General features: G+C 35.6%; 1 protein-coding gene across 2 annotated transcripts in view; it reads right to left on the bottom strand.

Annotated features, from left to right (window-relative positions):
- The window catches only part of Oxr1 (oxidation resistance 1), a 322,826-nt gene extending 320,399 nt beyond the window's left edge, over nucleotides 1-2,427 (bottom strand). For both annotated transcript variants that reach the window (XM_048802005.1, XM_048802006.1), the window contains exon 1: nucleotides 2,277-2,427. In XM_048802005.1, coding sequence (XP_048657962.1) covers nucleotides 2,277-2,299 — 23 coding nt within the window. In that variant the 5' untranslated portion in view covers nucleotides 2,300-2,427. The remainder of the gene's footprint in view (nucleotides 1-2,276) is intronic.
- Between the last annotated feature and the right edge of the window lie 24,978 nt (nucleotides 2,428-27,405).

The following is a 27,405-nucleotide window of genomic DNA, read 5'->3' as shown; positions in this document are numbered from 1 at the left end:
CTCAAAATGTAGACTAGAAAAATGTTAGGATATAGGAAAGAGTTATAAAGGTTAAAGTGGAAAAATGAAGGTTAATGATTCCTAAACTAAGTGTAAGTGACACAAAACAGTGTACTGCATATTAGATTTACTTTCTGTTCTCCTGTACCAGCTCAGGGGCAGCTGAAGAGCAGAGAGGGGGAAAGGAGTGCCAAACCCTACAGCACGGTAGGCCGCACTGGTAGAACAACAGACCTCCCAGCACATCCATGGATACTGTTGAGGGAAACATCCAAGCACTGTTTCTGTAACATTGAAACCTGAGACATGGAAAGAATTCTTACAAATTTCAAACATACACACTCTACAAGATACCCACATCACTTCATTTAGAACAATAACTTGTATTTACCATTGATTTACCTGCTTTGCATTTTTAATTCACTCATTTCTACAGCATGCATTTACAGAACATCTACTAATTCTAGGAGCAGTGCTAGGCAATTGGTCTAGAAACAGGACACGGAAGCTGAGGGAAACTGTGGAGGTCTCTGTGCTTTGAAAGGCTCTAAATCAAACCACATAACATAAAGCAGTTACTAATAGAGGTACACAAGGACGGTGATGTCAACTCGTCCTAACTATAAACCTGGCCATACTGCACCCTACCTTAAGATGTGACAATCCTTTGGGGAGTTTGTTTGTTTGTTTGTTTGTTCAGGGTTTGTTGTTTTGTACTGGATGATTAACGATTTATTTTAGTTAGATAAGCAATTGTACAGGGGCGATTAACCACTGAGCCACATCCCCAGTCCATTGTTTTATATTTTATTTAGAGACAGTGTATCACTAAGTTGCTTGGGGCCTCACTCAATTGCTAAAGCTAGCTTTGAACTTGTGATGCTCCTGCTTCAGCCTTCTGAGTGGATGGGATCACAGGCATGCGAAACCACACCCAGCCAATCCTCTGTTTTAATCTCCTCTTCTTCTTTCTACTCTTCCCCTTCTTCCCCTTCTCTGCCTTCCCCCCCTCCCTTTCTCCTTTCCTTTTATTTATTTGGCATACCATCTGCTTTTTGAGGAATCACCTCCCATGCATGTTTGCCAGGCGTATAACACCGTCAAATAAATGGATTTGAAATTGCTTAAAAGTTCTACAGAAATAAAGTTTTTAAAAAAATTAATAATTTTATTTTAATAATATAAAAATTGTGCAGTAATAATCACAATTTAAATACCTTTTTTTCATTTTTTATAGACTATATTTTAACTCTCTTGATTCTTTTATTTATTTGTTTGTTTGTTTATTTTTAACTGAGTTCAGCACCCAAGCCTGAGGAGGCAGAGAAACATTCTAGGGAGTCCATAACAATTAGGTCCTTCAGAAATACTATTCTAAATTTAAACAAATAATTATATGCTTTGCCCCAAAGAAATTGCTTATCTAACTAAAAATAAATTTATGGAGCTAGGTTGAATCAGGAAACAACTCTCTAATCTGATTCTATCCATATTCTTGCACAAAATGAAATGGACTCTTAAGGAAATGGAAAAGATTAACAGATTTCTCTTATATTCATGTATTGAATACTGTAAATTTATATATATATATATAACTGATTCAGCTGTTTATATAAAAACCAAAGTTCAATAAAATATCTTTAAATTCATCCCTGCTAGTGTTGCTCTTCATTGCCATAGAAAAACTGATGATTTTCCAGAAAAGTATCTTTATATTTCTTTTTTAAAATTACAAACAGCTTTTAAACATGAACTAACAGTCAAAGATTATTGAGCATGCCAGCTCTTTAAAGAGATGTATCTATAATGGAATTTTCTCTCCCATATTTGAGTTCCATTCAGTTTAACTTGGGTAGATTTGTTGAAATGCGAAATCTAAAGAAAAAGGCACTGATGAGCAAATATTAATTCTACTCTGACAGCCATATTTAAAACTTGCTAGTTCTACATCAAAAAATATGCCATAGCTAGAGAACACTAAGGGATATTGTATTCCTCCCCTTCCCCACCTTGGCAAACATGGAAGAAAGGTACTGGATGTCACTGGGATTCCACAAGAGGTCTAAACTTTTTCCAGAGCCCCAAGTTACTGCACTGACACTGTCAAACTTTTAATTTTGGGTTGCTCTCCTCACCCTGAAATAAGATGAAAATCTCTAGAAACCAAATTTTTGACCTTCTCTTTCTTCCCAAGTTCGAACTGTACAACTCTCTCACAAAATGTTGCTTGCGATAGACATTTATTAGCATTTAAGTTTAGAAAGTAATTCACTCACCATGATAGATTAGATACAGACATTGCAGCAATTTGCAGAGGAGTCGCCTCTTGATTTCAGAATAGGGAATCAGTAGGTCAGAAGACCACTGGCAACTTTCGCTTTGCTACTGAAGGGATGCACAAACCACCTACTCACAGTCTGAGAGGACCTAAAAAGGAAAGAAAGACCGTGATGTTTCCTGTATCTGTTCTATATGATTTCTACAGATTTATTTCAGCTAGTTGATATAAGGCACATGAAATCAAACATAATTTTTTTCTTGAAATACAAGACATTTCATAAACCAAAGATAAAATTAAAGCAGCCATATGATGAGACGAATGCCTTACCTTTAAAACCAATTGAATGGTTATTAAAATGTTCATTTCTTGAAGAAGATACTACAGGGAAACAGTAACATGTGTTTTTGGAGACAACAATTTTTTTCTCCATAAGATTAATGCTCTCTAAATATTTATATATATATTATATATTTGTGATAAATTACATATTTGTGATAAAAGTATCAGAACAAGGATTCCAATTAATCCAAAGAATATACTAAAAAATAAATCCTTGGCATGAGTTAGGATCACATCTTAGACTTTAACAACAAAAAAAAATCATTAGCTACAAATATATCTAAATGAATAGGAATTTATATTCAGTAGTACAGAAAAGGAAAGCCAGAGTGTACTCACATAACTCACATTTCCATACACATTTACTGAGCACCTACTGTATACAGGGTCCTATAGATTTCAACCAATTTTTCTTAAGGTATAAAGAATTCAGTATTATAGTAGCATTTGAATGAGTTCTTGTCCTTCAATTCATGAAACATTTACAGAGCATGTACTATGTGCACTAATGCTATCACAGGTACAGCTTGAACATAAAGATCCATGAAAAATGAAAAGGATAATGGCCCCGCTCTCAAATAATGAGTCATGTAAATATTTTAACAAAATAGAGAAAGTGCTCTCTCAAAAGGCATAGAGCAGGCAAACGGGAGCACAGAAGAGGGGCTTCCATGCAGTCATAGGGAATTGGGAAGAATCTCTCAAGGAGGAATGCCCCAAATCGCTACTAATAAAGCTTTGTTTCAAGTTTCAAAAATAATCCCAAATCAAAATGGTTTAGAAAAAGGTACTTTATTTATATCTATACAAATAAATCTCAAATTCAAGGAGGATACAACCACTCTAAGAACACGAAGGATGTGGCTCCTTCTTTCTTGTCATTTCCCCATTTTCAACATATGCTTCTTCATGGTCTCAGAGGCTGCTGAGCCCCAGAGAATATATCTGCATTCCAGCCAGCAAATAAAGAGGAAGGAAAAAAAAAAAAAGAAGGACATGTCCTAAAATTTACACATGACATTGCTGCTCACATTTTACTGGGCAGAGCTTACTCACTTGTCCATCTTCCTCAAAGGAAGCTATTATTTTAGGAATCTATATGCCCAACTACAACTAAGGGGTGACAAACAGTGAAGAAGGTGGGGAGTAGAAACTTGGAGAAAACCAGCAGTATCTGCCACCATGTTTGAAACTCAATGACCTTAACCTGCAAAGGGTTATGATTTTGTGCCTACTGCAAACAGGTAGACCAGGGACAGAGGAGATGTGGAATAAGCCCACTATTTGTTGAAAATTTTACATATTTGATTTATTAATTTTAAATATCAAACTTCAGCTTACTTCGATCATAAGTCCACAAACTATTTATTGTGTCTTCCTATTTACCATGCTCAAACTGAGTACTGATACAAAGATTAATAGAATACAGTATTTACACATTAAAACTCATGGTCTAAACATAGAAGCATTATTTAAAAATGAAATACTCTATGAAAAATGTTGTGTGCATGTTTAAATGCATATACTTAAATTTAAGCTCTAATTCTAACAGATTCTAATTTTGCCAGACTCTTACTACCTGGGTGATTTTGAGGGGCAGTGGGATAAGCAGCAATGAATGCCCATGTCCTAAATCATCTGCTTACATTCCAAAAGAGCCTTTCAGTTCTACCCTTTCCTTGGCCAACTGTTAAAGCTTATAGAATTACATACTGCGAACACAGAAACTCCAAATTCTATCACCAAAATAGTTCTGTTCAGTCTTTCACATTCTGTATTGCCATATTTTTATCTAAGAAAAATATGTATGGAATATTATCTGATGCAACTCATTCTCCTGGATATACTTAATTCTAACTTTAGAGAACTCTGTATCTGATTGTCATTATTTTAATATCTAATCCAATTGCTTTTACTGAATTAAATTTTGGAGTTTTCCCAAGAGTTTGCATCTAGACGAATCATTAAAGAAAATAATAAATAACCAAAACAAAGTCTATGAAATCAGCTATTAGGTTTGTTGCAATATCCACCAAGAGAAAAAGTATTTCCTACATGAGCATAAAATTCCAATATGAGAAAAAGATTTTGTTAGATTTCAATACTTAGAAAACTGTTGTTCTGAATTTCTCATTTACTTTTATCTAGGGCTTTAATGCAACATTCTATTCTTCTTTCTTTGCTTTCACTTATTATGAACAACTCTGAAACAAATTTGTGACATTTCATTAAAAACTATGCAAGACCTCTGCATAGACTTCTCACTGTTTAAAACCTTTTCCCCCTTTTCTAGCCAACTTTAATTTTTAACCTGTTGTTTTGATAAACAGATGCACATATGCATACAAATATATAGTGTTTGTATAAATATATATAAAATCCACTCTAAGTCTTTTTTGGAATGAGAGAGTATAAAATTGAAGGCCGCATTTGCAGATTTGTTTGCTTCCTACAGAATGTACAAATAACACATGAAGAAACTGAATCCCAGAATCTTTTTTGTGTTGTTCTTCACAGTAAACCTTGGGTGCCTGTTACATTTATATTTTTATGATGTGATGTTTTTCAAAGCCCTCAGTAGTGGGCTTGTTATTCCTTTAAATGACATTTAAATGATTCATTACAATTTTTTTTCAAAGAAAATATCTTTAGGATCTTCAGGCAAATTTAAATTTTCTGTTCATTTTGGTGATTCATAATCCTTATACAAATCTCTGACATGAGTTTCCACACTTGAGTATGAATTTAGAGCTTTCAGCCAAAATTCTAACACTCTTATGAACCACCATCTGCCCCTTTGCCACAAGAGAAAAGCAGCTTATTTTCAGGTTGGAGGAAACTTTTCAAAATACATGGAATGAATTGACTTCCCCCTGAATCCTCAGCCAGCATTGTAAATTAGAAATCGAAACAATTGTACTCTTTAGGTCACTATTTTACCACAAAGTTAAAGAAAATAGTATGCGAATTTAATGCAAGACTCCTCTCCATTTAGTATATGCATTAAAATTGTGAATAGCCTTGAACACAACAAAAGATTACAGGGATGACACTTCATCAAAATAGTTATTTTAATCATTTTATTCAGGAATAAGACTTTAGGCTTCAAATCCAGTGAAAAGAATACTGTATTAAGTTCATGCAGTTGTAATTACTTTGCATTTGTTAACACAATGTCTAAAATAACTTTGCTAAAGTGATTTTATTTCAGCAAAAGAAGCATTTTCATGATCTAGTCCCATGAAGGTGTTTGTAGCATTAAAATCTTAAAATTCCATGAATATTGGTTTAAATAACCTATTATATATAAACAAGTTTTACATATCCTATATTTAAGATAATAAACCTATAAAAAGTTACTTGGAATAAAAATCAAAATTATGGCATTTGCAGGTAAATGGATGAAGCTGGAGAATATCATGGTAAGCAAAGTAAGCCAATCCCAAAAAACCAAAACCAAAGGAAGAATGTTCTCTCTGATAAGCGGATCCTGATCCATAAATTGGGTGGGGGCCAGGGCATGGGGAAAATGTAGGCACTTAGGGCAAAGGGGAGGAAGAGGAGGGAGGGTGCTTGGGGGCAGGAGAGACGGTGGAATGAGATGGATATCATTACCCTAGGTACATGTATGACTGCCCATATGGTGTGACATTACATCATGTACCACCATAAAAATGTAAAGTTGTGCTGCAATTGTGTACAATGAATCAAATGCATTCTGCTGTCATATATACCTAATTAAAATAAATAAATAAATTTTTTAAAAAAACAAAATGTCCAAAGAATTTGACCATAGCAACATAAATACTAAATATACTAAATATACATATATATGTATATTTAGTGTGTGTGTGTGTGTGTGTATATATATATATATATATATATATATATATATATATATATATATATATACACATATATATAAATTACTTTACTTTGCTTAGAGAAAAGCTAGTTTGGATTCATAGGGTATACAAAAACATGACAGGGCTGGGGTTCTGGCTCAGCAGTAGTCTAGCACGTGCGAGATGCTGGGTAAGATCCATAGCATCACATAAAAATAAATAAAATAAAGGTATTGTGTCCAACTAAAAAATATTTTTAAAGAAATACATGACAGCATAATTTCAAACTGGGTTAGATCAATGCTCCACTGGATTTGTTTTAGCTGATATATTATGCCACTGATAAGGAAATACATACTCAAACTCCATCCAGGGCACCACAAGAGATGATGGGCATAACGTGAGCAATAAAATGTATTAGGTAAGGAAAGAATACTTTTATAATAAAGGTTCAAAATATTATATGTTAGTAAAACAAATTAACAAGCAAATATTAGAACATTTTTGAATTTTATAGGGTAGATGCTTTTTATTATCATTAAATGAAAAGGTTTTTCCTTGCTTCCCAGTTCCTCCATGAACTAACCCTATGGATCTATATTCCTTAACCTAAACTCCCTGTTCAGATTCAACTTTTTTGGTTATCATGTTCTTTCCTAAGCCCAGCCTACACTATCAAGTTCAGATTCTTTTCAGGGACTCAATGTTTTCTTTCACCTCTCATCTTACTTATTCAAATTTTTCAAGGATCAAAGCAAATTCCAGGGCATGTAGCCTTCAGTCATGTAGCAGCTGGCCTTTCTGTGATCCACCCTTTGTACATGCATCTCCTTCCTTCTCCCCTGCTTGGCTGGCTTCTGGACACGGATAGCCTTTCTCCCAAACTTTCCAAATCCCCCATCAAGCACAGTCTCCCAAGTTCTTTGGTAACAACTTTTTCACAATTCATGAAAACCATTAGAAAGGCTGGTCTAATTCCTTCATGCTGGTCTGTATTCCCTCTAGATTATAAATTCCTTGAGGACAGACAGCAGATCTTAAGAAACTTGCAAACCTATGGCGTAGCACCATGCCTGAGCCAAAAAAGGTGTTCAATAAACATTGATAAAATATGAATAAACTTCTGTACTTCTGAGGAATTTCTGGAATCATGACCCAATCCATTATCATTTCTTTAATCTTACTAAGTGGCAGGTGATATCAATTTTTTTTCATTCATTAAAAAAAATCCTTCAAATTCTACTAATGAAATGCAAAATTACATAGAATGCTAAACTAAAAGAAAAGATCTCTTTTCATTTTTAACTATAAAAATACTATTTCCTTATTTTTTGCCATATTTAAAGTTTTGAAGCTTCTAAAACATGTCTACTTTTAAGCTAATTTTTATATTTGCTTGAAAATTTTATATTAGTTATGAAAGCTCCAGAGCAGAAGTCCATTCCCCAAATCTGTCTGCCTCTCAATTTTATCCAGAATATAGTCTAGTGGTATGATGAGTAAATTCATATTTCATTGTTTATATATGCAATGTGGGGGTCAATCCTGATATCCTAGCTATTACTGCAATGATCACATAAAATTTCGAGCGGGAAGGATATGGAAATACATCTCTCTAGAACAATTGAGTGATGAGGATCAGCATGATGTCACCCAAATAAAGATTCAAATACCTTCCAAGCTGTTCTTAGACCCTACTGATACCTACCCTAAAATATGGTCTTGGCACAGGTTGAGAAAGCCCACACACTGCAACTTCAGATCAGCACAGATGGTAACCTTGGAGACAAGCTAATGCAAAGCTTTATGTGTCCTCTCACTGCAGTGCAGCTGTCATTTCACTTGTACTAAAGTCATTTCATGGGAGGTATTAGAATTCAATTGAGCATGTCAGTAATTGGTCTAAAGCATTTATCATAGAGACCTGGTTATGTTTGTTATTATCCTAAACATGCACTTCAGAAAATATCCTCCATGTTCAAATTACAGAGAGTATTTATCTTAACCAGAGAAATAAGCAGGAATAACCTTATACTCATTTTTAAATAAATATCATTGCAAACAAATACTACCCTAAAACTGAAGTTTGGGATTATTTTCTTCAGAATAATTAAATCCACTCCATTATCATTACCATTTTCTGAGACATTTTGACTTATTCTTGCATGAACTAAAAAGACAATTTCTCTACCTATGCATGTATCTCATCTCCTCCTAAACTTTCATGTAATCATAAGCTTCTCTTCTGCCTATATCTTTCATGCCTGCCTCCTACTGTATCGTTCCCCTTTGTATCTTTGATTCTTTACAGCCTCTGTTTGCTATGACTTCAATCTATTCCTTTTTTTCCCACTTCTCCTCCCTGACAAACTCCACAAAAGATTAAATCCATTGCTTTCTCCTTCTCACCGTCCAATTCTGTTCTCTAATTTCTGATTCACTATTCTCATCACCAGTCAACTGGTCAATATCTAACCACCAAGGCCAGAGCTGTCCATCAGACTGCATTCTTCCCATTTGTCCTGGAGCTCTCCCTCATTCCCAGGATATTGAAACACCCAGACTCTCCCAGCTCTCCCAGCTCTTCATTGATCCATCACCATTTTCCTATATTTGGCTACTCTAGTTCCTTCTAATGAAACTTTCTCAGTAGATAATTCTCAAATTTTTATCTGTGGATTTGATCTTTTCCCCCCTGACTTTCAGAGTAATTATTTCTAATTAAATATTCAACAGTTACCAGATCTTTGTTTTGTTTGCTGTTCAATCATATGTCTTAAAGTCACTGCTCCTTTCTATTCCTATCACTCAAGTTCAAGTCCTTACCTATCTTTTGTCTTAATGAGCTTTTATACCCCACATTCTTAAAAGTGTTTGAACCATATATAAAAATCATAAGAATAGGCCAACTTCCTAGTTGAAAAAATAGTTTTTCATTAAAAAATAAATTTAAAAGTTCTTGGCAATTTAAAATCCTTAACACTGGATGGGGAACACGGCGTTGTCTGGTGAATGCTTGAACTTCCCGAGCACCGTGCTCTGTGCTGCACAGCTGCTCGTTGCTGGCTGGAAATGATTGCACAAGCCTCCCAACTTTTCTCTAATCCTCCAAACTACATTAAAATTAATTTTATCAAGGCAAAGCACTTATACATGCAAATTTCTTATTTAGAAAACCTCTGAACACTCCCTATCTAAATATCACACATGGGATCCTCTTCAATATGGCCTGTCCTCTATTTTCTGGCTTGTGTTCACCCATGTTAGATTATTTCTATTCAGTGAATCCATCCCCACCATGCAGAGAAAGCCTAGCGCACAGCGCTCTGTACTCCGTAGCCAGTCAAAAACAAAGTTGAATTCTCAGTTCAAAATTCACATTTTTCAGGTGTCTGCTATTACATTATTACACGCAAGGAAGCACTAAATAAATAAGCATTTAAAAAAATATATGATCCATCTAAACTGCCTAATGTTTTTAGAACTTACAAATTGTGATGAGTCACAAAAGGTTCAATCCCATGTGGATCACCCAGCAAAAATGACTGCCAAAAATCAGTTTAATTAAAAACAGAAAGAAACAAAGCAGCAGATTGGAATTTTTAAAAAAAATAAATGTTTCGAGTGAAAAAATACTTAGGCATGTTAAATGAATCTTTCTGTGTTCTCAGAACATAAGTATTTTAGTGTTCAGAATTAACTTGGGAGAAGAGAGGGAAACCATCCTGTGAACACACTGCGTTTAGGAATATAATTCTGTATATAAATAGCTGCATTTTGAATTTTGTTTTTCCCAAACACTGCTTCAGTGTCCTTCACAGCACAGCCTGGGTTGCCTTGTCAATCTTCTTCCTGAACTTCCTCCACCCCTTCTCCTCCCCAAGCCCTGGCAACACGTGCTGGTTTCTCTTTGAATAAATTAAACACTTCCCATGTCCATATGTTTCAGAATAAACAGATTGATCATTATGTTCCCACTTCCAGAAATGTCCTCTTCCTTCTTGATCAGAAATACTATCAGTCTTGCAAAGTCCAGCTCAAATATCATTAAGCACCATGATTTAAAGCTCTGAATAATTAAATTCGCTTCAAGTCACATACATTTCTACTGCAGTACTTATCAGATTTCCCTCATGTTATGGTTTTCCTGTTTGTGAAAGGTGAGCACTGTGTGTTAATAGCACGTTATGATATTATTTAACTATGTAAGAAATATTTATCTACTTAAGAAATATGGCATTCTAAGTTTCTGGCTATGGGGTTGGAAGAATATCCTTTTCTTATAACAAAAGAACAGACAAGAGAAGATATGGCAATATTTATATAAAGTATGATTATTTTTAGATCTTTTAGAAGATGTGCCAAAACAAAAGAAATTCAATAGTTATTGAATCACTTATTTGATCTTGTTCCTACTAGTTTCTCAAGAGCAATAATTATATCTTTGGTTTTTATTCTACTTGCTATCCTATCTAGTATTGTTTATTATCAAGAATAAACAACAACAAAAAAGAACGACTTGATCCCCTAAATTGATTTTTGTTGAATTGCTACATTATCATGTTCATGCAAATTATTGATTTTTCTTCTGTTTGACAATGAAGACATCTAAGTGAAAGACACAGACTCCAACAACAGAAGAAAAACAGTCTTCTTCCAAGAGACAAAATCTTAGAGGATAAGAGCTTCCTTAATGATAACAACTAGCCCAGGCTCAGACAATACCTACTTCTTTAGGGAATATTGCAATTCAGGAGTGAGGCATTGTTCACAGATAGAAATTTCAAGAACAATATTTGCACACCATTCTGCTTAGGCAAATGCTTTCTTCTTTAGGGTATTATTTGAAAACACCCAACATGATCAAAATCAATTCACTTCTCTTAAGAAGGCTCTTTCACTGAGCCTGGAGAGGAACTGACTTTTCTCTAACAGGCTTTGGCTTTCATTCTGCCAGATATGCTTGATTAAAATGAAAAACTAAAGAGCTGCCACCTTTTGAAGCTAAACAGAAAGTGCCTCCAACATCAGAGAACTCCACTGATGTTTCAGCAAGCCAGCGTTGGCGAAGATACTCAGCTCCTCCTTGAAGAGATGTTGTCGCCTCTGGCAAAAAGAACTGGGAATAGTTCATATATTCATGCTGAGGTGAAAAAAGAAAGAATTTTCTTAGCTTGTCATTCAAACTGGGTTCCTTCACAGCAACTTTTCATTGGCCCTTTATTTTTTAATAAAATATGCCCAAATCCCAGTCCCAATATTTTATGTTCTAAAACTTCATACTCCTAATAAATGCACTGTCACAAACTATAACCCCCTGAATACTGACTGAATGCTTTTTTTTTTTTTTTTGAGGAAAGCTCTATGATTCAAGAACCCCATGCCAGGCAATCCACTCTTCCACGTTTCTTAAGGACCCTGCCATTTTCAGACTTACACAAGTACACAGGTTCTGGTTCAACATCCCCTTACAATTTAACACTTCAACATTATATCAGCCTGTCTTTGGGTGCTTAACGTCCCTGGCTATTTGTTCTTATCTTCTGATGGGTTGACATTCACTTATAGAAGGTCAAAATTCATCAAGAAATTGGTAGTTAAAATCCATTTATTAAGTTTGTCAGTAGTTTTTTGTTTTTTGGTTTTTTTTTTTTTAAATTTACTGGGAAAAACTGCTGCAACCTCATTATTAAGAAGCTCCTTCATCTGTGAACTTCAAATGATGGTCTCTTGCATAGTGTTTAAACCTTCTGTAGCATCCTAGACTTGAAGCTGAAACTCAGCTCCTTTACCAAATGGTCAAACTCTTTCATCTCTTTCTTCAGATCTTCAAAGATGTATGGGGCTTTCAGTACTATGTGCATGGATTCAAATATTCTCTATCCTCTGCTTGAGATTCTTCTTTAGATTATAAACATACCATTAATCATACTATAATATTGTTTTAAATTTTCTCAGACCTAGAAAAAAAATCCTAAGCATTGTGAATAGGGGACAGGTCTTTTATGTGTCTATCTTTCTCAACAGATTTTAGTCACCAGTGCTTCTTTTTATGAATGAAACTTTTTGGTCCTTGTGCTCACCAACTTTCTTCACAGGTGTTTATGCTCCTTAGAAGACACTGCTGGAATCCTATAAGCAGACATTCTACATCGTCCTACATGGACTCACCTATAATTTAAACATTTCATTCTTGTACACATAACATTATTGCAAAATGTTATAGCAAATATTTGTGTATCAAGAGTTCAGATAGTGACAGTTATTCATATTGCAAGAAATATGTGTGTTTAATGGTCTACACTGTAGATTTTTAGAGTAAGAAATTACCCAAATTATCTCTCCTAGCTCTAACCAATGTCCCTTTTATAGTTTCTGCATATTTCTTATATTACTTATTCATTCATCTAATGTTTATTGAGCACCTGCTATGTGTCAGGAATTGTGTTAGGGACATAAGAATTAATCAAGTGCGCTCCCTGCTATCAAGGATCTAGCAACATAGTAGAATTATACAAACATAAATATGGGAATATAGTAATATGTTATAGAAACTTTGACAAATGTTCTTATAAGTAGAGTTGAGGCACAAAATGAGAAGTAGCTGTTTCCTCATATGAAGGGTGATTTCAGGAAAATGTTTATTCAAAATATGACACTTGAGCCAGGAATGGTGGCACATGCCTGTAATCCCAGTGACTCAGGAGGCTGAGGCAGGAGGATCACAAGTTTGATGCCAGCCCGGCAACTTAGTGAGACAGTCTCAAAACAAAAAATTCAGCTCATTTCCCCTCTCTTGTCCCCACCCCCTTGAGCTACCCACCTCCTGATAACCAGAGATTTTGAGTCACTTGTGACATCAACTTGCACTTTGAAACTTGCCTGCTGCTATGAGAAGCGGGGTCAGTAAGCAATCTCCATCAACCTCCTTTTCTTTGGAAATGGAACACCAACCACTTTATACCACATAGGTTAGCCTCTGAACTATGAGTCAGCTGCCTTACAAACATTCTTGGGAATTTATTAGGTAAGAAAATAGAGGAAAGTCCAAAGTTGTACTTTGTAACTCTGACATTGGTCATTTCCTGAATCTAACTAGATTTGAATCTCCATTTGGGAATCCATTTTTCCTAACTCTCGTATGGTCCAAATGCAAGCCAACATTGACAATTTACCAGCAATGTTGACTGGCTCAGGAGCAGACACATGGCCCAATCACACTCAAATAAGTGTGACTCTCCTGATGGGAAATTTGGAGTTCCTTATTTTCTTTCTTGCTGTATGTTAAAGTTAAGAAATGACATAGCTGCCATGGCAGCCAGCATCTTACTGTCACATTGACTCTGAGACTGGAGCCATCACAATAGAAAGCAAAATGAAATATATCTAGGCATCAATTCCCATTGACATTTTTCAACCCAGATCCATTCCCTGAAATCCTCAGTCACCGTTAGTTTCACATTGCTTAAGCAATATGCAGGGGGTGAAGGTGGTGATAGTATCTTCTGTTATTTTCAAAGAGAAGACTATTATATGATAATGAAATTATGCCAGCAGCTGTGAAGAGCCTTGGCAAGACTTTAAGGAAAAATCTTTATCTGATTTAAATGTTTAAAATATCATTCTAGCAGCACTGATGAGAGCTGTTGTGGAGTCTAACAGAAGCAGGAAGACAAATAACAATCTATGAAAGAAATGATATGGAACTAAAAGAAGGTACCCAGTGTGAAGATGGAGTGATGGAGGAACACAGACAGAAAGATATTCAGTGATGGACTGGGGTTACAGAGTGAACAAAAACAAGGAATCTAATGTACTCCCAGGTTTTTCACTTTGCTGGGTTGGTAGGTGTTGAGGTCATTGCTTTGGTTGAGAAATATACAAGGTAGAGAAATATACAAGCATTCAACGTGTTGAGTGTCAGGTGCCTGTGACATAACAAGGTGGGTATATTAAGAGGGCAAGTGCCCATTCCAATCTGAAACTCAAGTTCATAGTTTGGCCTGGAGCTTCAGTTTTGGAAGAGATTAAGGGAATAATTCAATGCAATGGGCATTGATGAGTTAGCCAAATTACTGGGTAGAAGAGGGCTGTGTCCAGAATCATGGGTGCTTCCGTAATTAGAGGCAAAGAAAGATGATACAGTAGGGGAGCAGAGAAAGAAAATGATCAGGGAAATGGAAATGAACCAGGAAGAACTGTGTCATGGAGTCATATACGAGGTTTCCAGAAAGCAAGAGCTCAACGGCATTGAGCTCTTGGGAGCATTTCCACCTTATTATAGCATTTCTCAGAGAGGTAAGAGATGTCTACTTTTGGAGATTTGAGGTAAAGTGAACAAACTTACAGGTCTAAAGTAGACTGCTGTTTCCAAGAGCTTCGTTTTAGGAGAAGGTGAGGAACCACAGCAGCAGTTTGCCTTAAATGCATACCAGCCATGGGGGGAGAGAGGAAGGGGCATCCGATGGGCAAAATTTGATCATTTCCTATATGTCAATCAGCCCCCCTGCAGTGGGGTCATTTCAATTAACTATGTGACATTAGTGAAAGCAAAGCTGGAAGAGATGCTCACAAGTGGCTCTGGGGAGCTGAATTGGTGCAGCTGAATGCAGCACACAGATGACCATGGAAAAACCTGGAAGCAGGGGAGAGGGGGAGAAGAAAGAGCCAGCAGAAATGGAAACACAGAAATATATAAAAACTACAGAAGAAGCAAGAAAATCCTTAGATTGAAGAGATCATATCAAAGACACAGATGAATGAGCCTGGTTCACTAAGTGGAGAGAAAATTGTTTTTTCTGAGGCTTGAGCAAAGGAGGGGTCCTTGAATGCAGACAAGGAAATGCTGTTGGTACAGAAATGGGAAATTGTGGTATTTATGAGTAGCTAACTTACGGTCTTCAGCTGCTTTGAGAACTAGGAGAGAAAGTTTGGTTAGTGGTCAGATGGATGGAAGGACAGGGCTTTCAGAGGATACAAGAGCTCACATGGGTAAATGAGAAAAATACTAAACATACACATCTGGGGGCTGGGGAGCGGCACACACACTCCAAGGCTCCTGTCTTCCCCACAAGAGTGAATTTCCTCTAGAGAAGTGACAGGATTTTATTTATCTCTGTTCCCATGACATATATTCTAGCACACTTAGTTGCCTGTTAACCTTATTTGTTGGCAGATATGTAAACAGGGAGATGACTTGATTGAATAAGTGAGGAAATCAATATGTGGCTATTTCTAAAAGGATGTTCTATTTTAAATGTCTTCTTTCTCATTCTCATTTAAGTTTCATTAGTCTGAATTTATGTGACATACTTGTGGTATCTGTGTTGTTGTGGACAGATTCGGTCACATACTTATAAAATAGTGGCCTTACTCCTAAGAGGTCGATTTAAGTAACACTGGTGATTATGAAGGAGATTGTTATATACAGAAGTGATGTAGTAAAAACATTGGAACGTCCTTCTCCTTCCCCCTTCTTTAAGTCAGATTTTTTGCTTCTGTGACTAACAGATCTGACAAGAACAATTAGAAGAGGAACAGTTCAGTTGGGGGCTCATGGTTTCAGAGGTCTCAGTCCACAGAAGGCCAGTTCCATTCCACAGGGCCCAAGGTGAGGCAGAATATCATAGTGGGAGGGTGTGGTGGAGGAAAGCAACTGAGTACATAGGATTAGGAAGCAAAGAATGAGACTCCATAGGACAAGGACAAAATATATACCCTAAAGACAAGCCCCCAGGAACCCACCCCCTCCAGCCACACCCTACCTGTCTACAGTTACCACTCAGTTAATCCCTATCAGGGGATTAACACACTAATCAGGTAAAACACTCATAACCTTATCATTTCATTTCTAAATTTCTCGCATTGTGGGACATCTCACATCTAAACCATAACATTCCTTTTAAAATTAAATATGTAAAATAGAACTTTTAGTAACAGCAACTGAAATGTTTTCAATGTCTAAGCTTAGGTTTATCATTGAATATCTTCATACACTGTGCTTATATTGGCTGATTTCGGCATTATGAATAATGTGAGTTTGCCTAATATAGCCTTGAGATTGCAGTAAGATTTGCTATAACTGCTTTGTAAATATCAGTAAATGCTAAATAATACAGAGGCTTTAAGAGAAAAAGCATGACTCTAACATTATATTAGGTTGCAGTAGGTAGTATAAACATAAGTCTTTATTTCCTTTTGGGTTACCTGTTGGGTTTATATTCTTCATTCATTCACTCATTCATTCAACACATCTTCAAATGCTTAGCATCTGAGCAGCATTGTTCCACTTGCCAGGAACATAGAAGGGAATAGGGAGAAAGCTGTTGCTACTACATGATTTATGTCCTAGTGAAGGAAAAAGAACTCAGAATAATCAAAGGATATATAAAATCAAGAAATTATAAATGCTGTGAATAAATATAAAAGTGAAGCAAGGGACTGAGGTTATGGGAGCTGATATTTAAGATATGATAACAGGGAAGGATCATCTCAGGAAGTGATCCTTAAGTAAACACTATAAAAGGGAAAAATATAAACTTTCCTAAAGCATTTATGGATTTTGAAGGATTTTTAAAAATTGTATCAAAAATAAAAGTAGGTTGTTCAACAGCTTAGACTTCTAAAGCATACTACTGAATAAACCTTTGATTTCTCAAGTGAAACAACAAAGATAATTTGAGTGCTTCCTGGTGACGTGGGGTGGCAGGTCATTATTACGATCTATTTAAATCAGCTTTCCTTTTTTCCCCCCTCTCTGACAGCTGCTCAAATCATAACCTGCCAGTTGACAGCTGCTAACCACCAAGGCATGAAAATTAGAGCTACGGTTAAAAGGATTCAGAGCAAACAGTTAAATTTTTTGAAAGATGATTTTAAGGCATGTCTACAGAAGAGCCTTTGGCTATAGTTTTGTAAGCATCTTTCATCAGCTAAGAAACCTGTGTTTTGTAAACTGACTTTAGGTAAAGAAATATACAAGTACAAAAGATATGATTTACATATCAGATCACAAGAACTAATATTGATATGCATTTATATGTGCCACTTGATTTATATTTATGTATAATATGTATAGTGCTTACTGTATTTCAGACTTTGTTATAAGCAATTTGTTTCATATATTCCTTCAAAATCTAAGCTCTTTGTTTTGTTTTTGTTTTTTCTGTAAAACAGGAAAAGCAGTAGTACTTCTTTAGGGTTTTGCTAATAAATTTATGATATACTAAATATTACACTTAACAGAGAAAGAAGTGTATTTTTTACCAGAAGGAAGAAAGAATATTACATATAGGCCCTGAGACAGAAATGAACTTTAGTCCCAGGTATTGCAAGAGGCCAACAGGATCCACTGACCATACATCAAATTAGCAGTATACACTATTCTCCAGAATGGATATGGACTGCTTGTTTTATCTGTGCTTTTGTTAAATTTATCAATACCTATAGTTGAATATATTCAAAGAGTGAATAGGTTCCAAAGAGCAATATTTCAAATGAATTTCTTAATGTAGAAGCAGAAAAATATAACTTTATTGTTAGAGGGAAACATGAAATATGAAATACAAATCTCCCTTCATGACTTAGAGAAGGAACCTTTAGAATAAAGTAGAATGGAAAAAAATTGTTCATTTAAGTAATGTGTATAAATAAATTCCATCCTTGGATGAAAGCAACTTGAAGGGAGAGAATAATCACAGCCCTACATACTAATTAGACTGAGACCAGATACTAAGTGTCAAAGAGAAAGATAAACAATGTGAAAACAGGCAAACAGATACACACCCCCCAAAAAAGGAAACTTTCTAAAGATATCAAGAACTAAAAATCATGTTTTAAAGAATAACAGGTTATAAATCATGGAGGTGAATGAAAGCTCATGCATTATACTTATAAATTATTTCAGGTATTTATACCTGAACTTGCAATTAATGCTCTGAGCTTTCCACTGAAGAGCTCAGAAATTATTGTCCTAAACCTGTAAACATCAAATTAGTTATTAGTTTTTAGATATTATAATTTTAAGTGATTAAAATAATATTTCTTCTGATGATGCTTAAAGTCAGACAACATAGAATTCTGTTTATAATTCAACATAAGAAAAAGATGATTAAGTACATTTCCAATTGAAATTTAATACTTCTAATCCTTTTATTTTTTTTCCTTCATACCTTCATTAAAAATATTTAACTTCAAGAATATTTATGTTTGAGCCAGACGTGATGGCACACACCTGTAATCCCAGTGGCTCGGGAAGCTGAGGCAGGAGAAACACAAGTTTGAAGGAAGCCTCAGCAAAAGCAAGGCACTACACAACTCAGTGAGAACTTGTCTCTAAATAAAAACACAAAATAGGGCTTGGGAGATGGCTTAGTGGTCGAGTCCCCCTGAGTTCAATCCTTGGTACCTCCCAACCCCCAAAAAGAACATTTGTTTGAAACTCTAAGACATTTGAGACTTTATACAATAAACTCTCACCATGTTTGACTAATTTTTAAAGCCAGATCAGTAGATGTGAGAGGTTGTTCTATAATGACTTCCTCTGAGTACTTTGCAGAGTTGATGGCTTATGCACATGGATTCTATCCAAGGATGCTGCCCATTGCTCCTGTGATCCTAGGTTATTCATTTAATAATGGAAAACTCAGTCTCTATTTGTGGAACAATAAACTTCAACTAGCTCATCCAGTTTGTGGCATCATGAATGAAATACTTCTTCATATTTCAATCACTTCCTGGCTTTTCTTCCCTCCATCTATATTTATTAGTTTAGGCTAGTTTCACATTTTATATAACCTCATGTCCAGTTTTCTTATTTTAGTCAGTGAGGAGAACATAACTAGACTGTAATGTTATTTCCTCATAATAATAATTTCTTCCACAGTGTTTTGATTCATTAAATAATATGCCTTAGAGACCTTGTGGTCTTAGAAATACATGATTATAATCTCATCTGGAAACAACAAAAATATTCATGAGTTATATTTGTACTTCTATGTTGATTATAAAACTAAATATTTTAAGTCATGTTTTACAGTTCAGAGATATTTCCCAATTAGAAAATTAAGCATAGATGCCTGATATTAAATTTACACTTATAAAATATAAATACAGTTGTATTTACTAAAGATTTATAATGTTATATCATCATGATATAGTCATTTGCCTAGCAATGTCTGAATTAGTCTCATGGTCTAATAACTCTTGGTGATGGTGCAAGCAACTGGTTTATGTCAACATTTCCAAGCATCAAAGAGTTTTTACAGTTCAGTGTTTACTATATGAAGTACCAAGAAATAATGGCTTTTCTCCCAAATTTATCTACAGATTCAATTAAATTTCTGTAAAATTTTTGACTTTCTTTTGCATTTTTTTAGAGAAATGGAAAAGCTTATCCTTAAGTATATATGGAAATACAAGGAAGTCCACATGGCAAATACCTTGCCCAACAGCACTCCTTGTCCAACTGCAGCAATTGCTACAAAGGCCCAGTAACAAAAGCAGTGTGGTACTGACATAAGGAGAAATATAAAGGTCAATGAAATATAATTGAGAGTCCAGAAGCAAACTCAGACATTAGAGGTCAACTGATTTTCAAGAAGTGTACCAGGAATAGTCTTTTCAACAAATAGTACTGAAACAACTGAATATCCACAAACAAAAAAATAATTTGGAAGCCTACCTCACCATGTACAAAAACCAACTTAGAACAGATCACAAATTTTAATGTAAAAGCTAAAATTATAGAAATTTTAGAAGAAAAATATATGTGTAAATTTCTATCAACCTAGACAAGTTTGTTGTAGATTCAACACCTAAAATACAAGCTACCAAGGGAAGAAAACTGGAGATCTTCAAAACTAAAAATATTGTGCATTAAAAAGATACTTAAAAGTAATATAACCTAACAAATGGGGGGAATATTTCTAAATAATATTGTCAGATTATCATGTATCTGATAATGGTCTAATACTCATAATATATAAAGAACTCTTACAATTCAGTAACAAAAGGTGAATAACTCAATTAAAATTTGAACAATCCCCAAATGGAAATATTGGCTAGAATGTTAAGAAATTGAAACAATCATACACTGCTGATGAGAAGTAAAATGGTATATCTGCTAAGGAAAACATTTTGGCAGCACCTCAAAAAATGTAAACCATATGACCCAATGTTCCACTCCCAGGCCTCTGCAGAAGAGTATCAAAAACAAAAATTGTACAAGATGAATACAAAAACTTATACATGAATTCTATGGCTGAATTTTTATAGACAAAAAGTAGAAACAATTTAGTTCATCAACTGATAAATGAATAAGCAAAATGTAGTGTGTACATACAGTAGAATATTATTCAGTCATTGATACACAGTACTGTATGGATTTGGAAATTCATAATGAAGTCACATGATAAGAATGTGACAGTTCAGCCGAACCTTGGAAAAGGTTAAGCAAAAGAAATCAGCCAAAAGAGAACATAAAATGATCTAACTTATTCAAAATATCCAGAATAGGTAAATCTGTAGAGAGAGAATAGATTATGGTGGCTAACAGTTGGGCAAGGGAGGCATGAAAAATGATTTTGGGGGATGATGGTAGAAATCTTCTGGAATTAGATAGCAGTGATGGTTTTGTTGTTTTTCAAATGTACAAAAAAAATCACTAAATTAAAAGCGTGAGTGTTAAGTGTGTTATATCCCAATTAAAAATTATTTGGTATGTTTCAAAAGGAAATATAAAATCTACAGACATACATGGTAGGCTTCAGGGTCAATTATAAGGTACAAGCCTCCAAAACCCAATTTTATCTTTCTTAGTTTTTCATACAATCAGCCTTTGTATGATTGGCTGCAGTTTCCTTCCAATAAAAACCTTGGGCATTGATAAAAATCTAAGGAACAATAACTTCAGAAGGAACAATAACGTACAATAATCAATAACTTGGCAATAAGCATCACAAGTACCTTAGTTGTATATGACAAGATCTTGAGTGCCAGCTTTTCTTCTATAATATTTAAGGAACTAAATATCCAGCTGGAAAATTCCACATACAAGAGAAAATATGGCAAAGATGGATTCCTAACGCAATGTGCCCAGTTCTGATTTTTACGCTGTTAATTTATCATGTTAGCCTAATATTTTTCCTGATCATCTCTCATATTTGCTTCCCATTTTCTTATCATGTGACTTCATTATGAATTTCCAAATCCAAAAAAAAGTATATAACAAACAAGAATCTAGTGCATGTGGGGTGAGGAAGAAGGATAGATACACATATACATATACTGTGTTCTTTCTAAAATGTAAAGATAACAAAAAATAAAAACATTTCCCTAAAGACATTCTTCGTAATTCTTCTCAATACCAATAACAAAGCCATCATTTATTAAGTTATATCTGTATTATAAAACTAACACACAATCAACTTTAAATAATTTTGATTCATTTCAAACACACTTCTGAGACACAGAAATTGCAACAAGTCTGCAACAAAATTAAATGTGTCTGTATTGCAATGACAAATTAATCGATGGAAACAATAATTTTAATTGCTAAAACATTTGAAGTAATTTTCAAACATTTCATTTTAATCAACTGGAAAATATCTAATTGTATTTACATCAAGTAAATTTTAAATGTTTTGTTGATACTAGACAATTAGAATACATTACTGCTTTTTTGTCACTGGATAAGATGGTTGTTGATTTGGGAACAGAAGATAAAGGGGACTTAAATAATTATAAAGTAGGGCAAATAGTATTGGCATAGCAGTTCATACACAAACAAGTCACAAGCCGGTCTTCAACAAAATGGTTATTCGTGGTATTGAAGAGATTCTGGGCAACACTACATCACTGCACTAGGCAAAGAGTTTAACTCTAAAATCTACAAGGTTTTACAATGAACTTTCGCTCCAGTTAGCACTTTATACTTTTTCCCTTCTAACTAACTTGCTTGAAACAATCTGGTCGCCACAAGAATGGCTAATGGGAATCAGAGAAAATGTAGCCCTCCTAGGGAAATAATTATCAACATCAGGGCAGAAAGAATCATGGTCTCTTCTCTGGGATAGTTAGGAATGAGGCTGTGTACTCCTGGATGGACAGTGGGTCAATTCACTGCCTTATGTTGCCTGAAAATGATACTAAAATGAATAAGTAAAGGTGAGAGAGATGAATAGTCATTCCAAAACCCAGCCCATCATTTCAAATATAAATTGCTCACTTAGGATTCCCATCCCTTTTCCATTTAAACTGGGTTTCTGTTCCTTGCTGCTGAAAGTCCTGTAGATCAGTGCAAGAACAACATTATTTTCTTTCCCTTGAAACATAAAATAATTGTTATTTTTTTTAAAAAAAGGCACATTGCATTTTGAAGTAAATTTGTATTTCTATTATCAATAGATTACCCTCAATTATGAGCTGGTACTTACAATTCCTTTGGGACTAGGTAATCAACTATTAGACCTGGTACATGGTCTAATAATATTCTTTCTAGAAGATAACAACTTTATAAAGAAAGCGAATGACAAAACAGACTAAAAAGGATTTGTCAAAAGTACAAAAACAGTAGGAATCTGAAGTTTAAAACAAGTAGAGAGCTACATTTAGAAGGCACATTTCAATGCAGATAATGGAAAACTTGAGTGACTATATTTCATGAATTATGCATTGTGTCAGAATCTCATTTGGTAAGCATTCTGACCTCTGCCATTCCAGTGCTGGTGTCTACTGTACTCCCAATTAATCAGAAAATAAATTAGCATGGGAGATAATAGATAAAGCTAGAATTAAAGATGGAAGGTTGAAAACTCTTATAGTAATTTAACATTTAAGGGCATGAAATTAGTTTTGAAATTAAAATGAAATCAAAGAGCAGGAGTGAGAAGTAACCTCTTCCTGGTTCAAACTATAATTTTTGAGAGGATATGAAATTGCTCGCTACATTTTGATTCTCTACAAAGTAGTTCATTTGCTTTTGAACTACTTTGTGGAGAACAAAAACACAGAGAGAAATGAGTTGATCAATGTAGATCCTATATTTGAAGCACCTTAAAAGAATCACAGGGCGAGATACAGGGGAAAACTTTTACAGGTTACATTTAATTACGGAAATTATAGGCAAAAAGTTTCACCATAGATGGAAAATTAAAATGATTATATATGTGTGAATTCTACCCAAAATAAAATAAGCTAATGATTTTTCTCCAAGTACTAAATAGGTATTATGAAATGTATTTATAAAATGTATCAGTTTCTAATACAGAAAGATTTTAGCAGAGAAATTAATAAAAGGTAGAATCTCCTACAAAGTCTTACAAAATTCTCATGATGCCCCATACTTTTGCCTGCCATCTTTCTTTGTTCCATATCACTTTCCTCTGCTCACTCTGCTCCATCCAAACTGCCCTCTTATGCTCCTCCATTGTCCCAGGTCCTCCAACATCCTGGACTTTGCACTGGTCATTCCTTTCTCGTGGAATACTCTCTGTCCATGTTATGGTTTGGATATGAGGTGTCCCCCGCTAAACTCCTATGTTAATGCAGGAATGTTTGGAGGTGAAATCATTGGATTGTGAGAGCTGTAACCTAGTCAGTCTGTCCTAGTTTGAGTGAACTGGGTGGTAACTATAGATAGGTAACGCATGGGTGAAAGTGGGGAGTCACATGGGATGGGCCCTAAAAGGGTTCCTCTTCCCTGTAGTCCCTCCCTCTTTCTCTTTTCATATTCTCTCTCTCTCTCTCTCTCTCTCTCTCTCTCTCTCTCTCTCCTTCCTGTTCACTAGGAGCAGAGATGCCCTTCTGCCATGATGTTCTCCCTCAATTGGGCCCAGATAATGGGCTAACCCTCTGAAACCATGAGCCAAAATGAACTTTCCCTTCTCTAAGTTGTTTTGGTTAGAGTGGTAAAGCTGAAACAGTCCATACTCACATAACTTCTGCCCTCCCCTTCTAGATTGTATTCATATGCCATTTTCTCAAGAAGGTATACCTTGGCAATGGTATTCAAAGTTGCCCCACAGCACTCTTAGTTCCCCTTGCCCATCTCTACCCCCCCCTTTTTTTTATCACCATTTAACAAATCATGTAATTTATTTTTATAATGGTTTTGGTTATTTTCTATATCCTCCTCCTCCTCCTTAATCTTTGACTTTATTTATTCTGTATCTCCTTAACCACAAGAATAGGAAGAGATCTATATCTGTTGTATTGTATTCACTGATGTATCCCAAACAGTTAGAGAAGTACATTATAAATACTAATAGATAATATGGTAGGTGAAAAACGAAAGATGGAATGTGAAAATGTTGAATGAAAGTAAATGCCATCCATAGCCCACTAGTTTGTAACTTTCCTTCTAATCACCAAATTGTAATTTAAACAATAAAACTGATAATTGTTCAAGAGAGGAAAACATTCACAACTATTAGAATTTGGGCCTAAACCATAAATCTGGGTCAGAGGATAACAGAAGCACATACTAGTACACATTGGTTTGGAGCAATCTGAAGAGGAGAAAAAAGGGGACAGAAGAGCACGGAGAGTAGGAGGAAGGAGGGGTAAAGAAGTGGGAGGAGGGAGGAGGGAGGAAGGAGGGAGAGGAGAAACCCTGCTATGTTGTCAAAATTCAGAGGTAACTTCCCCGACATAAAGACCTGAAGGAAGACTCCAGGACTCATACTTTCAGTGATATGAATGACTGAACTAAAGTAGACTCCCCAATTTCTGCTACAAATATCCAGCAATGATGTATAAATAAAACAATAAATTATTTAAAATTAAAATCCCCAGATGCTAAAAAACCATATTAAAAAAAAAAAAAGAATGGTAACCTCAGGAGCTACAGCTGCAGGGGCTGGAGCTGGAGCATATAAGCACAGGGTCTAGTAACAGGCAGAGTGCTCTTTTCATTAGTCAGACTTTCCACTTGGAAATATTCATTGGATGAGTGACGGAGAGTGATGTGAGCAGAGAAATCACACTTTTGACAGATGTCATTGGCAATGGCACATCCCCACCAAATTTTATAATTATCAGCAATTCACAGTCAAAACATTCATTCAAACCTGTTATAATCCCAAAGATGGCAGAACAACTGACTGTAGATATATTTCCTATCCCAGCATCTAAAAGATCAGTCAATTGATCATGACTGATGGTTATGCATACATCTCTTTTCTGGTTTTATTTTGCAAGTGACAAAAGTGAATTACACACAGATAACATCATCCAAATGTATTTCTGCACAGCTCCTCATACACAAACGCTTTCACCTTTAAAGGAAATTTTATCATCTAGCAAATTTAATGAAAATGGAATTATTCTTTGTATAAAGAGCAAATAACATCAAAATAATCTATGCATGTAGAAATATAAATGTATAATATATGCTAAGGTTTTCTTTTAATGGATATCTTTCTAGAACATTCAGATCCACATAAAAAATATAAACCAAGGAAATATGTGTGATTGGAAAATTCGGGGTTGATTGAAGAGTCACTTAAATTAACGACAGTGGTAATGGACAACACACACGGAACAGGCCAAATACCCAGCACGTTCCCAGTGAGTGCTTTCATGTAATATCTCTTATGATCTTCATAGCAATCCTGTGTCATAGATACAACTGTTATACCCATTGTACAATTCAGAAAACTAGGCACAAAAAAATTAACTTAATAGATAAAAATTAATAGTCAGCCCTCTGACTCTTAACCATTACACCATGTTACCTCCAATATGTTCCATGACCTCTGTAAGAAACATGTACAAAGAGAGAAAGACGACAGACCAAAGGCATTCAGCACTTACTGGTTGCTCCATGAGATTGAACAAAGAAACATGAGATTGAATAGATGTATGACTGTTCAATGTTGTTCAAGCAACAGGTGTATGACTGCAGGATAAGGTGGTGGGGAGGGCAAAGGAAAGCTTTGGAATACAACTCTGAGTCAGTGACTGGGTGAAACTCAGAAATACTGTTGTTTAGAATAATAAGAGAAATAGAGTGCACCAGCACCAAATGTGCAGGGACTCCGTATGGGAAGGGAAACACCCCTTCAGCTGGCTGAAAGAGTGTCCCTGCATTCCCTAGGAAGGCATGTATGTAGATAGGAGACCTGAGTTCTACATGGTAAGGTTCCCTGCACTCCCCAGGAGATTCAGAGAGTGCCCTAAAAGGAGAGCATCTCAAGAAGAGTCCCATTGTCTGAGCCTCAGAAAACCTGCATTTTTTTAATACCCCTAAGTATGAAAACAAAACAAAAAAACAACAACAACAACAACAACAAAAAACCCTCTCATTGTCTGAGAGATGGAAAACCACATTTTTCTATACCTCTAAGTACCAACAGTCACTTCCTTTCCCTGGCTCCGTGGGCATCCACCATGAGAGTCAGTTTGGGTCCAGGAAAGTGACAGTGACAGAAATCCACTGAGTGCTCTACGCAGTGGGCAGTATGGTCTGTTGGATGGAGGGAAGCAGAGGGTGCTTACACTTAAAATCGGAAGTTTGAACTTTGTGATAAGAAGGAAGGCCAGCTTCCTCTATGGATTCTTGAGGGGACTGGAAAAATGCTTAGTGCTCACACCTTCCCAGAGCTGACCTCATTGCCTCAGTTAACTCCCACAAACTCAAAGGCATTCAAAAGATATGCCACTGCAGCTTGGACACTGCCACAACCCTAAGGACACTTGCTGAGGGTCGCAGGACAACAGGAACTCAATGCAGAGCAGTCCACAGGATCAGTAGGCCAAAAGGCTAGCAGGTGGCTTCGGCAGCCCAGTCCCTGGGTATGAATAACAGAGACATGGGGAGTGAATCTTGCCCTGCCAAGGACATCATTGCCTTAGCACTCCCCAGTAGACAAGGAGGGGTGCAGCTCAGCCTGCACACTGCACTCACTGGCATGGCCCTTTGGGCTGCAGCTGAGAAACAGC

This window comes from Marmota marmota, unplaced genomic scaffold, assembly GCF_001458135.2.
Source record: "Marmota marmota marmota unplaced genomic scaffold, marMar, whole genome shotgun sequence".
NCBI lineage: Eukaryota > Metazoa > Chordata > Mammalia > Rodentia > Sciuridae > Marmota > Marmota marmota.
The sequence above is the reverse complement of the archived record's forward strand: the minus strand, read 5'-3'. Positions and strand labels throughout refer to the sequence as shown.